This window comes from Myotis myotis, unplaced genomic scaffold (genome assembly GCF_014108235.1).
Source record: "Myotis myotis isolate mMyoMyo1 unplaced genomic scaffold, mMyoMyo1.p scaffold_m19_p_14, whole genome shotgun sequence".
NCBI lineage: Eukaryota > Metazoa > Chordata > Mammalia > Chiroptera > Vespertilionidae > Myotis > Myotis myotis.
The window spans coordinates 25,679,124-25,692,563 of NW_023416318.1; the positions used below are offsets into that span (position 1 = coordinate 25,679,124).

Consider the following 13,440-nt stretch of genomic DNA (forward strand, 5'->3'; position numbering starts at 1 on the left):
TCCGGGGCAGGCGGAGTATCAACATCCGGGGTCACCGGGCAGGCGCTACGGAAGCCGGGATAGCGGCTGGGCTGTGGTGGTTTCCCACAACCGCAGTTTCGCGGGGGAATCGAACGCAGCGGCCTCCCGGGGAGGGGAGGCTTGAAGACCGGGCCTCGGACCCGTCTTTTCGGCGGAGAAGTGAAGGCACAGAGAACCGGTGAGTCCGGGAGGCGGTGGCCGCGCCCGCCCGCCCGCCCGCCCGCCCTCCCGCGCGGCTGTCCAGCGCGGGCAGCAGTTTGACGCGCACGGGCGCGGGAATCGTGTGAGGGGCCCGGCTCTGGTCCTTGGACGAGGAAACTGGAAGCGGTGCCACGGGAGGAGGGACGGTGGTCCTGCCTGCTCTCCCCTCCCGCCCTTTTCGTTCCCCCGTCCCCGCACCGAGCTTCTGCCGCTGCCCCTCCCGCGGAGGCTCCCCCCGCCTCTTCCGCGGTGGGCGGCGGGCCTCCGGGAACCGACTAACGCGGGCAGGTTGCTCGGTCCCGCAGCGCCGGTGAAATGTTGGGTGGTTGTTTTTATCAATGAAGCCAAGTTTCCTTATGTGAGGTTTCAGGGCCAAGTGAATGTGAGGTTATGAATCACATGAGGTTAAGACACATCTGCCTGCATTTAAAATCAGACAAAGTTTGGGTCTCCTACACCTCTTTTTTTTCTTTTAACGATGCCACTGTTTTAATTTCTAACGTGATGGGTTACACAGCGTTAGCCAAAGAGCACCTGCCATTGTCTTTCTGGTGGTGGGAAAAGCTAAATCTTTTACTAGATCTGCTGAAGACTGTTTCTCCCCCCCCCCCCCCACCCCAATCCCAAATTTGAACCAAATCACAAAGCAGGAAGAGTAGTTATTTATTTACTCATTATTATTTTACATTCTTTAAATTGTTTAAAGTATTACATGAGTCTCCTTTTCCCCCCATTGACCTCTCCCCGGCCGCCCCTCCCCACTTCCCCCCACCACATGCCCTCCTCCTCCCCCCATCTGTGTCCATTGGTTATGCTCGTATGCATGCATGCAAGTCCTTTGGTTGATCTTTTTTTTTAAAAAAAAAAAAATTTTATTGATTTTTTACAGAGAAGAAGGGAGAGGGATAGAGAGCCAGAAACATCGATGAGAGAGATCGATCAGCTGCCTCCTGCACGCCCCCCCAGTGGGGATGTGCCCACAACCAAGGTACATGCCCTTGCCCGGAATCGAACCTGGGACCCCTGAGTCGCAGGCCGATGCTCTATCCACTGAGCCAAACCGGTTAGGCAGTTGATCTCTTTTTTAAAAAAATATATTTTTATTGATTTTAGAGAGGAAGGGAGAGGGAGGGAGAGATATAGAAACATCAATGAGGAGAATCATTGATTGGCTGCCTCCCGCATGCCCCCCATTTAGGGATCAAGCCCGCAACCTGGGCACATGCCCTTGACCAGGATCAAACCTAGGACCCTTCAGTCCACAGGCTGACATTCTGTCCACTGAGCCAGACCTGCTAGGGCCTTTGGTTGATCTCTTACCCCTTCACCCCTCGCCTTCCCTCATAGGTTGGACAGTCTGATGGATGCTTCTGTGTCTCTGGTTCTATTTTTGTTCATCAATTTATGTTGTTCATTATATTCCACAAATGAGTGAGATCATGTGATATTTATCTTTCTCCGACTTTCCCTTAGCATGATGTTCTCCAGTTCCATCCATGCTGTTGCAAATGACAAGAATTCCTTCTTTTTTACAGCAGCGTAGTATTCCATTGTGTAGATGTACCACTGTTTTCTAATCCACTCGTCTGCTGATGGGCACTTAGGCTGTTTCCAAATCTTGATTCTTTCTGATTGAGTTTTGGAAGCTTGTATTTTTCTAGGAATGTGTCCACTTTGTCAAGGTTGTCCAGTTTGTTGGAGTTGTTCATAGTATTTTTCTGCCATCCTTTGTATGTCTGGGGGGCTGGTTGTTACTTCTCTCATTTCTGATTTTGTTTATTTGGGTCCTATCTCTTGTTTCTTGGTGAGCCTGGGTAGAGGTTCATCAATCTTGTTTATCTTTTCAAAGAACCAGCACTAGGTTTTATTTTTCTTTTGTACTGTTTTTTTTTTTTTTTGTCTCTGTTGTTTATTTCCGTTCTGATCTTTATTATTTCCTTCTGCTTACTCTAGGCTTTTCTTGTTGCTCTCTTTCTAATTCTTTAAGTTGCAGGGTTAGATAATTTATTACCATTTTTCCTGTTTTTTGAGGTGGGCCTGTAGAGCTATGAACTTCCTCCTCAGGACTGCTTTCACTGTGTCCCATAGATTTTGGATTGTTGTGTGTTTTCATTGTCACTTGATTCCAGAATGCTTTTCATTTCTTCTTCGATCTCTTTGGTAACCCAATCATTGTTTAATAGCATGCTGTTTAACCAATGGTCAAACTTTTAAAATCAGTCTTAAAGAAATGGATTACATTCATGCTTTAAAGTATTCAAAGTTGACAGTACAACAGTCTTTGTTTCCCTAAATGATAAACTTTAGAATAAATATGTTTTTATTGATACTGATTTTAGAGAAAAAGGGAGAGGGAGAGATAGAAACATCTATTAGAGAGAAACATTGATCGCCTACCTCTTGCATGCCCCCTAAGGGGGATCGAGCCCACAACCTGGACATGTGCCCTGACTGAGAATCATACCAGTGACTGCTTGTGTATGGGTTGACACTCAACCACTGAGCCACACCGGCTGGGCTGATAAACCTTTTATGTGTGGAAGTGGTATTTTTAAAATGGTACTTATTTATGGTTCTTGGTAGATTGAACAGTGAATGTGTTGTTTGGGAGTGGGAAAAGGAAATTTAAGATTGGCCTGGAGTAGGAGTAGAAACACTTATTTTAAAAAATCCACTCAATTAGAGATTTATATTACAGGTGTCTTCTCTCAATGGAGGGTTTATACCAGGGGTGGGCAAACTTTTTGACTCGAGGGCCACAATGGGTTCTTAAACTGGACCGGAGGGCCGGAACAAAAGCATGGATGGAGTGTTTGTGTGAACTAATGTAAATTCAAAGTAAACATCATTACATAAAAGGGTACGGTCTTTTTTTTTTTTAGTTTTATTCATTTCAAACCGGCCGGATCCGGCCCGCGGGCCATAGTTTGCCCACGGCTGCTCTAGGTAATTGGTACCTTTGTTATGATTCTTGCTGATTTGGAGGCTCCAAACCCTAGCTTCTCTCTAATTCAGTACTATTTAACTTCCCCACTTTAGTTCTGTTTCTCTCCATCTCAATGAAAATGAATATCCCTGTTCCTGGGCCTTTTGGAACAGGGCCTCCCTATTGGTGTTGATGGCAAGCCACATGTATGTTCACATAATTCTTGTCTAACTTCTTTTTAAAAATAGAGTTTTATTGATTTTTAGAGAGTGAGGAAGGGTGAGGGAGAGGGAAACATTGATGTGAGAGTGGAACATCCATCGCCTGCTCCTGTACACGCCCTATTTGGTATTAGTTTGCAACCCAGCCACATGCCCTGACCAGGAATTGAACCAGCAACCTTTTGGTGCACAGGACAACACCCAACCGAGCCACACTCGCCAGGGTTTGTCTAATTTCTAACTGAAAGCTAGAAAGACATTTAAATGAGGATCACAAAGTAATTCTCCCCCTTAATATTCTGTTATGTATTAAGTGATAGAAGAATCTCTGGGGAGTCACAAACTCCTTTGGACCTAATCTTGTAAAATAAAAGGCCGCTAGATCTTTGAATTTACCTATGTGATTGTGAGCTACAGCATGTGAATCTTGGATAGGCCCATTATATTTGTTGGAATCTCTATATATATCAAAATTAACTCTAGCATCTTTATGTCATAAGTTATGTACTATTTCATTATACAAAACATTAATCTTGTTTACCTCTTAAAGAAAAAAATGCAGGGTAGTTAAGATGGTTAAGTTCAGATGGTTTTTAAAATATATTGTAGAAAGATCTTGTGCTTGAGTCAAATAAACCTGGATTTCTGCTACTTATTAGATGTGTTACTGTATGCAGGTTACTCTGGGAACAAGTTTAGAGGTGTTATTGAGAAAATGCTTTCATATGTAATTGCCTGGTATATCCTTATGCAATATTCATTAGTGAATGTCAGTACTTTTCTTGTACAGGACAAATGAAATGCCTTCTGGAACACTAAAATTGAAAGTGTTAGAAAATATTTAAAAAGCTATATAGCTGAGTAAATTACCAAGAAAAGTGTTAATAGAAAAACATGAAAAGAATTACCGTTCCTACTATGTAGGGCAGCTTTATTTATTTATTTTTGTTTTCATATTTATTTATATGTCTCCTCCAGAAAGCTTATTTCTTTTATTTTTTCCATCACCATTTATTACCCTCTAAGCCCTCTTGCACCTTCACTCTCCTCCCCCGCTTCCCACAATCATCACACAGGACAGCTTTATTTTTATTCTGTACTATTAGTCATGACTGGGTTAAAAGAATTTTTATTGTTTCATATCAGATTTAATGTGATACGGAAATTCTTTTCATATTGAAAGATTTTTAGAGAGACTATATCCTTTTGAGAAAGAAATAATCTCATGAGTTTGAATCAAGGCTAATTCTACATGAATTAATAATGTGTATTATTATTATACATTTCCTACTTAGTGGCACCATCAACACTAATTCAGCATAAGTCTTTGTTTAGGTGACAAGACAGAAGGGGAAAAAATCTGTATAGCAAATGATTGGCCTGGAGTAGAAGTAGAAACAACTATTTTAAAAAATCCACTCAATGCCATTTTTTTTTTTTTACTTAAAATTTATAATTCTAAAAGACCTTAAAAACACCAACTTTTGCCCTAGCTGGTTTGGCTCAGTGGATAGAGCATCGCCCTGTGGCCTGAAAGGTCCGAGGTTCCATTCCGGCCAAGGGCATATGCCTGGCTTGTGGGCTCGACCCCCAGTGGGTGGCGTGCAGGAGGCAGTTGACCAATGGTTCTTTCTTTTCTTTTTTTTTAAATTTCTTTATTGATTTCAGAGGAAGGGAGAGGGAGATAGAAACACCAATGATGAGAGAGAATCATTGATTGCCTCCTGCATACCCCCTACTGGGGATCGAGCCCACAACCCAGGCAGGTGCCCTTGGCTGGAATCGAACCTGGGACCCTTCAGTTCGCAGGCCGATGCTCTATCCAATGAACCAAGCTGGCCAGGGCAATGGTTCTTTCTCATCATTGGTGTTTCTATCTCTCTTTCCCTCTCCCTCCCTCTCTGAAATCAATAAAATATATTTTAAAAAATATCAAAACACCAGACTTTCACTTAATATGTTTGTTAATTTAAAATATTAGAATACCCATCTTTTAAACATTTTACTATAAGATTAATACAAAGTGAATGACAGACTACATTGTTAGTGGATTTATATTATGTTATTTGTGCTTTTTTAGCTGAGTTTTTTTCCATGTAGTAAAATGCATTTATTTAAAAAAGGAGACGCATAGGAAATTTTTATATTACACATGCTAATTTTGGGGGCCTTAAATTTGGAAGGGATATTATTTAATAACTGAACAAGGAAATTTTTAATCAAAGCTGAAATCTTATCTATATAATAAAAATCTAAGCAACTGTTATGGCGGAATGACCAGAATAACTGGTTGTTATGATGTGCACTGACCACCAGGAGGCAGACGCTCAACACAGGAGCTGCCCCCTGGTGGTCAGTGCGCTCCTACAGGGGGAGTGCTGCTCAGCCAGAAGCTGGGCTCATGGCTGGGGAGTGCAGCAGCGGTGGCTGGAGCCTTTCCCGCCTCCACGCAGTGATAAGGAGCAGCGAGCAGGTGGGCGGTAAGGAGCGAGGGCTCCCGGACTGCGAGAGGGATGTCCAAGCGGGCCTAAGCCAGTAGTTGGACATCCCCCAAGGGCTCCTGGACTGCGAGAGGGCGCAGACTGGGCTGAGGGGAACCCCCCCCTCAATGCACGAATTTTGTGCACCAGACCTCTAGTTATTATATATTTGTAATTACACATATTTTCAGCTTGTATATTTTAAACCATGTAACAGAATTATTGCATAGGAATATATTGGAGGTATACCTTATTATATTTATTGGGTTTTTTATTTAATTCTCTACAACTTCAAAAAAGTATTGTCATATGAAAGAACAAAATTATTTTTACTCTGATTAAAAAACAAGCTGTGAAATTTCTTGTATTTTTCTAAAGAACTTCTCATGATCAAGTGTTCAATATACAATTGAATTTTTTCTTTAACTATACCCTATACTTTGAATATATATGTGTTTCAGGACACATGGAATTAACTATAAATTTTGATGATATCTTGACTACAACATTAAAAATAAATAAGATCTTCAACTAAATATGTTTCCAAATCATATTGTCATTGTGCAGTGCAACTATTCTTGAAGACTAAAAGTTCTACTTCTCTGGAAAAGTCAATGATTAGGTCTTTATAAGCAGTCGAGGTTCTGTTTTCCTTCTAAACGTTCTTTTACTAATTTTTCCAAAGAGAAAAGATGCTCATCTGCATCTTCTGGCACAAGATTCCTAATAGAATTTGCAAGTTCAAAAAGATATTCTGTATTTCTTCCACTTGGACCAGCTGCATTAAAGATTTGTTCAGCAATATCTTCCAGAGGTGCAGGACCAAGGTAATTAGGATTATCATGTGTTCCAATATATAGCAACACATTGAATGGTTTTGTAGTGGGATCTTTTGGATAAAAAATGACTGTTGTGGTCCTGTAGCCTCCTTTCTCTCTGAAGTCAAGGTACGCTTTTACTTCTTCTTCCTTTCCTGCTGGCAGTCTGTAAGCAACACCCCATACACAGCCCTATTGAAAAGTGAAAAGAATATATTGTTTAGTATTTACATGGTAAAACGGGTGAAAGTACATTGTGATGTAAGAACATTTCTTGTTTATTCTTAGAAATCAATGCAGTTTACTTGGTACATCGAAGAGGTACATACTAAACCATAAAGGAAATCATTTTAAATTCTTCAGTTTGAAAACATTATTTCCTTGCCCACCAGGATATTTATCTTTGCTTAAATTTTTGAAAATATGTTTTTTATCTGATGAGACCGAAATGAAAAAAGATCAGGTCTTCATTTGGTCATTAAAACTGAGGTTCTGAAGCTTTAAATTCATAAGCATTTCACTGATGGTAGGGCAGTAGTTTTCAAACTGCTGCATGGAGTGTTAACGCCACCCTGAAGCCTACCACAGAGGCTATCTCGATATGAGTGTTGGGGGTGGGGCGGTGCTAGGAGCTGAGCATCACTTACTTTTTACATATTGAGTGTTTCTTTTTTCCCCCATAAGGTTTTAAAAGCTCTGTAGTAATCAACTACTTAAGGGCTGAGCAGTTTATTTGTTCATCTCTTCACTGCCTAAACTTTCAAGTATCCTTTGTAAATTACTCCTTTGAGAATACTACATAACAACTTCTTTTGTCAAGAGAGCCCATGAACAAAGTGTCAGTAAAAATAATGTATTTTAGTTGCTAATATTTTTTTACTATAAATAAAATATCTGTAATATGTTACATTTACATTTTGTAATACAGATTTTCTATCTGTTTGAGCACCTTTATTAACTTTATTAAACTTTAGGTTGCTAAGCATCCTCTTGAATGAATTAACATTCTCTAGAAACAAAGTACCATTTATTAACTTTAATTAAGATTTATAGTTACTAGTTTAAAGCCTTATTATAGATGCCATTCCTAATATAAATTATGAAAGCATTTCATAATTTTACCATTAGTCATCTGCTGTTGCTAGCTGTTGATTTTTGTGTCAAAGTCCTTTCCATAGGTAAATCTTTAATTTCACAGTATTAAACTTAACCTATACCTCAATAAAATGACTGAAAATATTTAAGAAAGAGGACTATTGAGTAAATAAAAGTTTTCTAGTGCTCCAAACCTGTTAAAAAACTTGTTGCGCTATTGATAAATTTAGACAATAAAGAAAGCAATAATTCCTGCCTGGGGTTTTTGCTGAAAATACAGGGTGTACCCCAAAAATGTATATACACATTTTGAATAATTATAAAGGCAGTGTTTATTAAAATATATTTCATTTTCAAAAGTGAGCTATCAGCTGTTACAGTATGTATACATTTTTTGGGGGGACATCCTGTATTAGACTCCTAGAAAATGTGAGGAGAGCTTTTAGGGTTCCATTTCATTCTTAATGGTAGTTGGGCTGGCTCCATTTATGTAAAAGAGGACCACAAAATTCTCAGTCAACAAACTCATTAAGAAAAATAAATGAGACCATAGGCCATTTGTTTTTCTTTTGTTGTGTACCTTGCATTCTGCATCCAACTTTTTTCAACAGATAAATAGAAAGGAATTCTAGATCTAGTGCAGTTGAAATTGTAATGATTGTCAGTACAATTTAATTTAAAATTGAGAAACATCTCAACAACTTATGTAACTAAAGACTATACAAAAAAAAATTATACTATACCCCAGGATCTTCAATAAGAGTCACAACTCTTCCAGGCTGTTTTTTTAAAAAAAGTAAAAACAAAACACGAAATAAGTAAAACAAATTATTTTTTTCTCTTAATTAAACTAACCAAGCATTAGCAAATTATTGTTGACATGGGATATTTAAACTTCATTTGCTCATACTAGACACTTTTTTAAAAAGCTCTTATGTTTTATAACTTTTAGAGTGAATTATGAGAATCTGCTTTATCCATATTATCTTGGCCTTTATAAGCCATTCCCTTCAACTTGCATATATTAGTTACATATTATGTTGACTTAAAATGGAGATATTAAAAAACATACCCGTACTAAGGCTGCTCTAGAAAAGTTAGGGATTTAGTAAATGTTCACAATTATCTTGCGTTAAAATGTTTCCTCTTTTTTGAAATTAAAATTTTCTCTGATGTGAAAAAATTTTCACATTTAAATAAATCTTTCATTTGATTGAGAAATGGCCAGTTTTTTATATATAAACTAGTGGTCTGGTGCATGAAATTCATGCACTCGAGGTGGGGGGGGGGATTCCCCCCAGCCTGGCCTGTGCCCTGTCACAGTGCAGGAGCCCCACGATCCATCACCCCAAAGAGGTAGGCCAGAGCCGGGGGAGAGGCCCCACCCCTGTCCCCGACTCTGCAAGTCCCCACCCACCCATGCCTGCTGCGCACGCAGCCTGCTGATCAGTTGTTACTGTGATGGTGTCCCAACCAATTTGCATATTACCTTATTAGTATAGATGAGATGCTTGATTAAACTTAGTAAAAAAATTAAGTGAAGCCAAAAAGAAAGCACAATTTCATAAAGTAAATAGCACTTTGCAGAATCTCTCTCTATATAAAAGGCTAAGTGACCATCTGACCATCCAGTACATATGACACACTGACCACCAGGGGCCAGGTGCTCAATGCAACAGCTGCCGAACTGCGGTGACTTGGCAGCGGTGGTTCTCGGGTGAGTCACCCCGGAACCAGAGAGGAGGGAGCCTGATAGTAAAATATTTCTTCTAATTAATTTCCTTTCAATGTGCATGAATCTGTGCACCGGGCCACTAGTGTAGAAATAAGTCTAACATTTGTTTAAAAATATTACATTTCATATGGAATGATGACTGACTTACTAGGAGCACATATTGCTGTAAAAATCATAGTCCTATATAGCAATTATGTTATTTTGATTTGATGGGTACTTCTATAGGTTTTTGTATCATGTCAGACAGTTAATATTTATATAAGGTTGGTGTCCATTGTTATGAAAAATGTGAAGTGAATAATAATGTTTTTCTAGTTTTTTTTTGTTTTTTTTTTTTAAACAGAAGAGCATACTTAGAAAATGCTTAGTACTGCCCTAGATGGTACTGGCTCAGTGGATAGAGCGTCAGCCTATGGACTGAAGGGTCCAGGGTTCGATTCTGGTCAAGCACATATGCCTGGGTTGTGGGATCCATCCCCAGTAGGGGGCGTGGAGGAGGCAGCCAATCAATGATTCTCTCTCATCATTGATGTTTCTATCTCTTTCTCCCCCTCTCCCTTCTGCTCTGAAATCAATAAAAATACATTTAAAAAAATTCTTAGTACTTAGACTCTCCTTTAGTTTTCTAGGATAGGTTATTTAAATAGAAGTAGGTGTAAAACTATTACAGTTTTAAAGACAATTGCAATTATCCTCCTCTAACTTTCCTGCCTTATCTTTTAGTAAATTTAAATAAAAAGAGAAATACTGGCTTTTATGGCTGTCTTCTTTTAAAGAAACATGTTGAATTAACTTGACAATTTCTTACCAGACATTTCTCACAGTGTACAGATCTCAATGTGTTATGTAACAAACATAAACATTTGGTTGAGGCTAGAGTAGTAAAATATGCTATTAAACCTTATTCGTAAATATTTATTAAATATTTTTAATTTCAGAGAAAGGAGAGAGAAACATCAATGATGAGAGAGAATCATTGATTGGCTGCCTCCTGCATGCCCCCCACTGTGGATCAAGTCCTCAACTTGGGCACGTGCCCTCACTGGGAATCAAACTGTGACCTCCTGATTCATAAGTCACGCTCAACTACTGAGCAAGACCTGCTGGGCTTACTTGTAAATATTTAATATTTGGTCCTTAAAATTGGAGCCTAGGCTAAGGCTTTTCTCTTCAGAATGGCAATTTTAAGTGTTTAGAGCTGACTACTCTAAAGGTATTTTATTTAACTTAGTTCTTTAAAGTATTAAATATTGTTTTATAACACTTTTGGTGATACTTTGGCCATGAAGTTTCTGTTGGCCTATAAATATGCATTTGCTCTAAGTCACTCTCCTGTTTTCAAGTCACCTGCCTTAAAGTCACATTCTTAATTAACCAACTCTAGTTGAGGTAGAATGACTTCTAACTCAGGCTCTTTTTGTGATTTTAATCCTATGTCTCTTTACTAGCAGGTGCAAGCTACTATGGGCCCCACTCGGCCCCTCTTTCCAGGAGTATTTCTTTGGAATTAACCCCAATTTCTTTCTGCATCTAATTTCTAACATTTTAGATAACACGTTTTTGGGCCAATATTTATTTCTTAAAAAAAAAAAAAAACTGTCATCAAGCTCATACAACTTTCAGAGTATTTTATTATGTATTTATCAGATTATGTTATGTGAAATAAGCCACTTAGAGAAAGACAAATACCATACGATCTCACTTATTGTGAACAAAATAAACTGAGGGACAAATTAGAAACAGGCATGGATACATGGAACGGACTGACAGCTGTCAGAGGGAGAAGGGAGAAGAGAAGGGGAACAGGATGCAAGGAGAAGGGATTAGTCAAAGAACATATATGCATAACCTACAGACACAGACAACAGTGTGATGATGGCGGCAAAGGGGAGGAAATGGGACATCTGTAACAGTATCAACAATAAAAATAAAAAGAAGAAAAGTGGTAATCAAGCTACTACAACTTTCAGAGTATTTTAAAGAAAATATAAGCAATAAGAATTTTTGTGCTCTTCCAAAAGTTAGGAGGTTAATTAAAACAAGTGTTCAAGTTATCCACACTGTTACTCAAATTCAGTGTTCCTTTTGGATTAGTTGTTTTCAACCAGCAGAAGGTTGATTTCCATAAGCAGTGAACTGCTACTATTTTTCTGTACAAATATGAGATGAGTGCATGACTGACTGAAAAACAGATCAAAGAATTTACATTTCACATTTATACTTTAGAGAAGAACCATCCAGAAACATTAAAATAATGCTGATATATTAATGGATACTGAGTTACTCAAATAACTAACCGGGAACTCATTTAACGTCTAATCAAAGTGATCTAAGTTCCTTAATAACCCAAAGTAATTTTGGAAACGAGTTCTATGACCTTAGGTGTCATACAATAAATCTTTGGATAGATACAAAGAAACCCCAGAAATAACATATACGTTAAAATTCAAACCAATGAAAGTCTGCCAAAATGCAGAAATGCCAACAAATTTAATGGCCAGAAAGCTGAATTTCCAAGTTGATTTTAGTATTTCAACTCCGTGGTGACTCAAAGATTGATCTTCCCGCCTTTTTTGGGGGCAGAGGTTGCCAAGATAGGGGCCCCCTGCCAGCACGTCAGCCTTGTGCGAGCCTGGGTGCTTGTGCCCTGTTTCTCGCCAGCTCTCGAAACTAACCACCAGCCGCTTCGGAGGGAGTACCCTAGGTTTGGGAGAGGTTGGAGGCAGGTGGCAGAGGAAGAAGCACAGACGGGACAGCATGATCCCTAACCCACAAGCTTGGCCTGGGAAGCGTTGCGGTGTGGGTCCCGCGTGGTGGGCCAGCAGGTGGGGAGCAGCGCTCCGGGGACCGTAAGTTTGGGGGACGGCGAGGGGCTTACCTTGCCCGGGACTCCGCGGTGGTCTGTGCTGCCTTGCCAGAAACGCCGGCTGTAGCCTGTGATGCGTCCGACCAGCTTGTCCTGATAGGGGAAGTCCACCTTCCAGATCAGGGACCCGTAACCAAAAACCCACATTTTTCGCCAGCACCTCGGCGGCGGCTGTGGAGGCAGAACGGGTTTGGATTGCGGCTTGCCGGACGCGTTACCGGCTGCGCTGGGCGCAGGCGCTGATAGCCGCAATCCCTGGTTGGTGGCGCAAAGCATACTGGGACTTGAAGTTCGAGGTGCGTTTTCTGGCTCTATTTCGGTCATTGTTATTTTATTTCCTTGCTTAGGGTAAGCAAGAAGCGTGGACCTTCTGTATGCTAAACAAGATTCTCCTTCAGCCTCTGGTATTTACCTTGACCTTCCTCTGGTGCGCGTGTGCAGAGGACTACAATACCCACAATCCTTTCTGGGATATGTGCCTCTCAGGTTGGAACTGTGTACTTTTTTCGAACGGGGCTGGTTAAGGAGAATGGAAAGGGCAGGAGTCCTGGCCGGTGTGGTTTAGATACTCAGAAAGATTTATGTGTATAGCAGTTGGCACGTAGAAAGACATTTTGTTCCACTTTGAAAACGGGATTTCTGCTCATTTAACAGCAGCCAGAAAAGTGCAAACTGAGAATGTAATCCATATTCGACTTTACACCTTTAAAAATTACCTTTCAAATAGAAGCAGGAAATTTATCACAGAATTTATATGCTTGTGAAAGAGCTATTATTAATGCAGTGAAATTTGCTTATATATTTAAATTTTATGCGAAAACGGCCTTATTCGTCTTTAGTATTCTGAGCAGCTCAGAAAAGAGTAGGCAAAGGTTCTCAGCTCAGGTACAGGCTTTGGAAACTATCTGCGGAACCTCCTGAAACTATACAAAATTTGGGGTCTTCGGGTATTTTTCTGAGGAGAAACTTTATATCTTTCATGAGTTTTTCCAACAGGTCAAGGATCCTAAAAAGTGTTACGATCTGCTGGTGAGAGCTACTGTTTGAAAGTACTGTATAGGAAGCTCACTTGGACTA

At 39.8% G+C, this 13,440-nt stretch overlaps 2 protein-coding genes across 5 annotated transcripts in view; one reads left to right on the forward strand and one right to left on the reverse strand.

Annotated features, from left to right (window-relative positions):
* The first annotated feature begins 40 nt into the window (after nucleotides 1-40).
* ASB3 (ankyrin repeat and SOCS box containing 3) overlaps nucleotides 41-13,440 on the forward strand; it is a 78,554-nt gene continuing 65,154 nt past the window's right edge. Inside the window, exons 1-2 of one of the 3 annotated variants that reach the window (XM_036334580.1) lie at nucleotides 76-199; nucleotides 12,711-12,849. The gene's annotated coding sequence lies outside the window, so the exon portion shown is untranslated. Of the gene's footprint in view, nucleotides 200-6,545; nucleotides 6,677-12,710; nucleotides 12,850-13,440 lie in introns of those variants that run through there. The other 2 variants (XM_036334588.1, XM_036334581.1) reach the window with 2 other exon arrangements.
* Nucleotides 6,087-12,635, reverse strand: CHAC2 (ChaC glutathione specific gamma-glutamylcyclotransferase 2). Of its 2 annotated transcripts, XM_036334597.1 has the most exons (3): nucleotides 12,376-12,613; nucleotides 8,506-8,541; nucleotides 6,087-6,859 (listed from the first exon to the last, which is right to left on the reverse strand). In XM_036334597.1, the coding sequence occupies exons 1-3, from the start codon at nucleotides 12,508-12,510 to the stop codon at nucleotides 6,476-6,478; spliced, it is 555 nt and encodes a 184-aa protein (XP_036190490.1). In that variant the 5' UTR covers nucleotides 12,511-12,613; the 3' UTR covers nucleotides 6,087-6,475. The 2 variants fall into 2 exon arrangements, with proteins under 2 accessions (XP_036190490.1, XP_036190491.1); XM_036334598.1 differs by lacking the exon at nucleotides 8,506-8,541 and having other exon boundaries at nucleotides 12,376-12,635.

Coding starts and splice junctions, on each gene's coding strand:
- CHAC2 (XM_036334597.1), bottom strand. CDS start 12,510: ATGTGGGTTTTTGGTTACGGGTCCCTGATCTGGAAGGTGGACTTCCCC. Junction 8,542..12,375: donor ACCGCGGAGTCCCGGGCAAG/GTAAGCCCCTCG, acceptor TTAAAAAAACAG/CCTGGAAGAGTTGTGACTCT. Junction 6,860..8,505: donor CTCTTATTGAAGATCCTGGG/GTATAGTATAAT, acceptor ACTTTTCAATAG/GGCTGTGTATGGGGTGTTGC.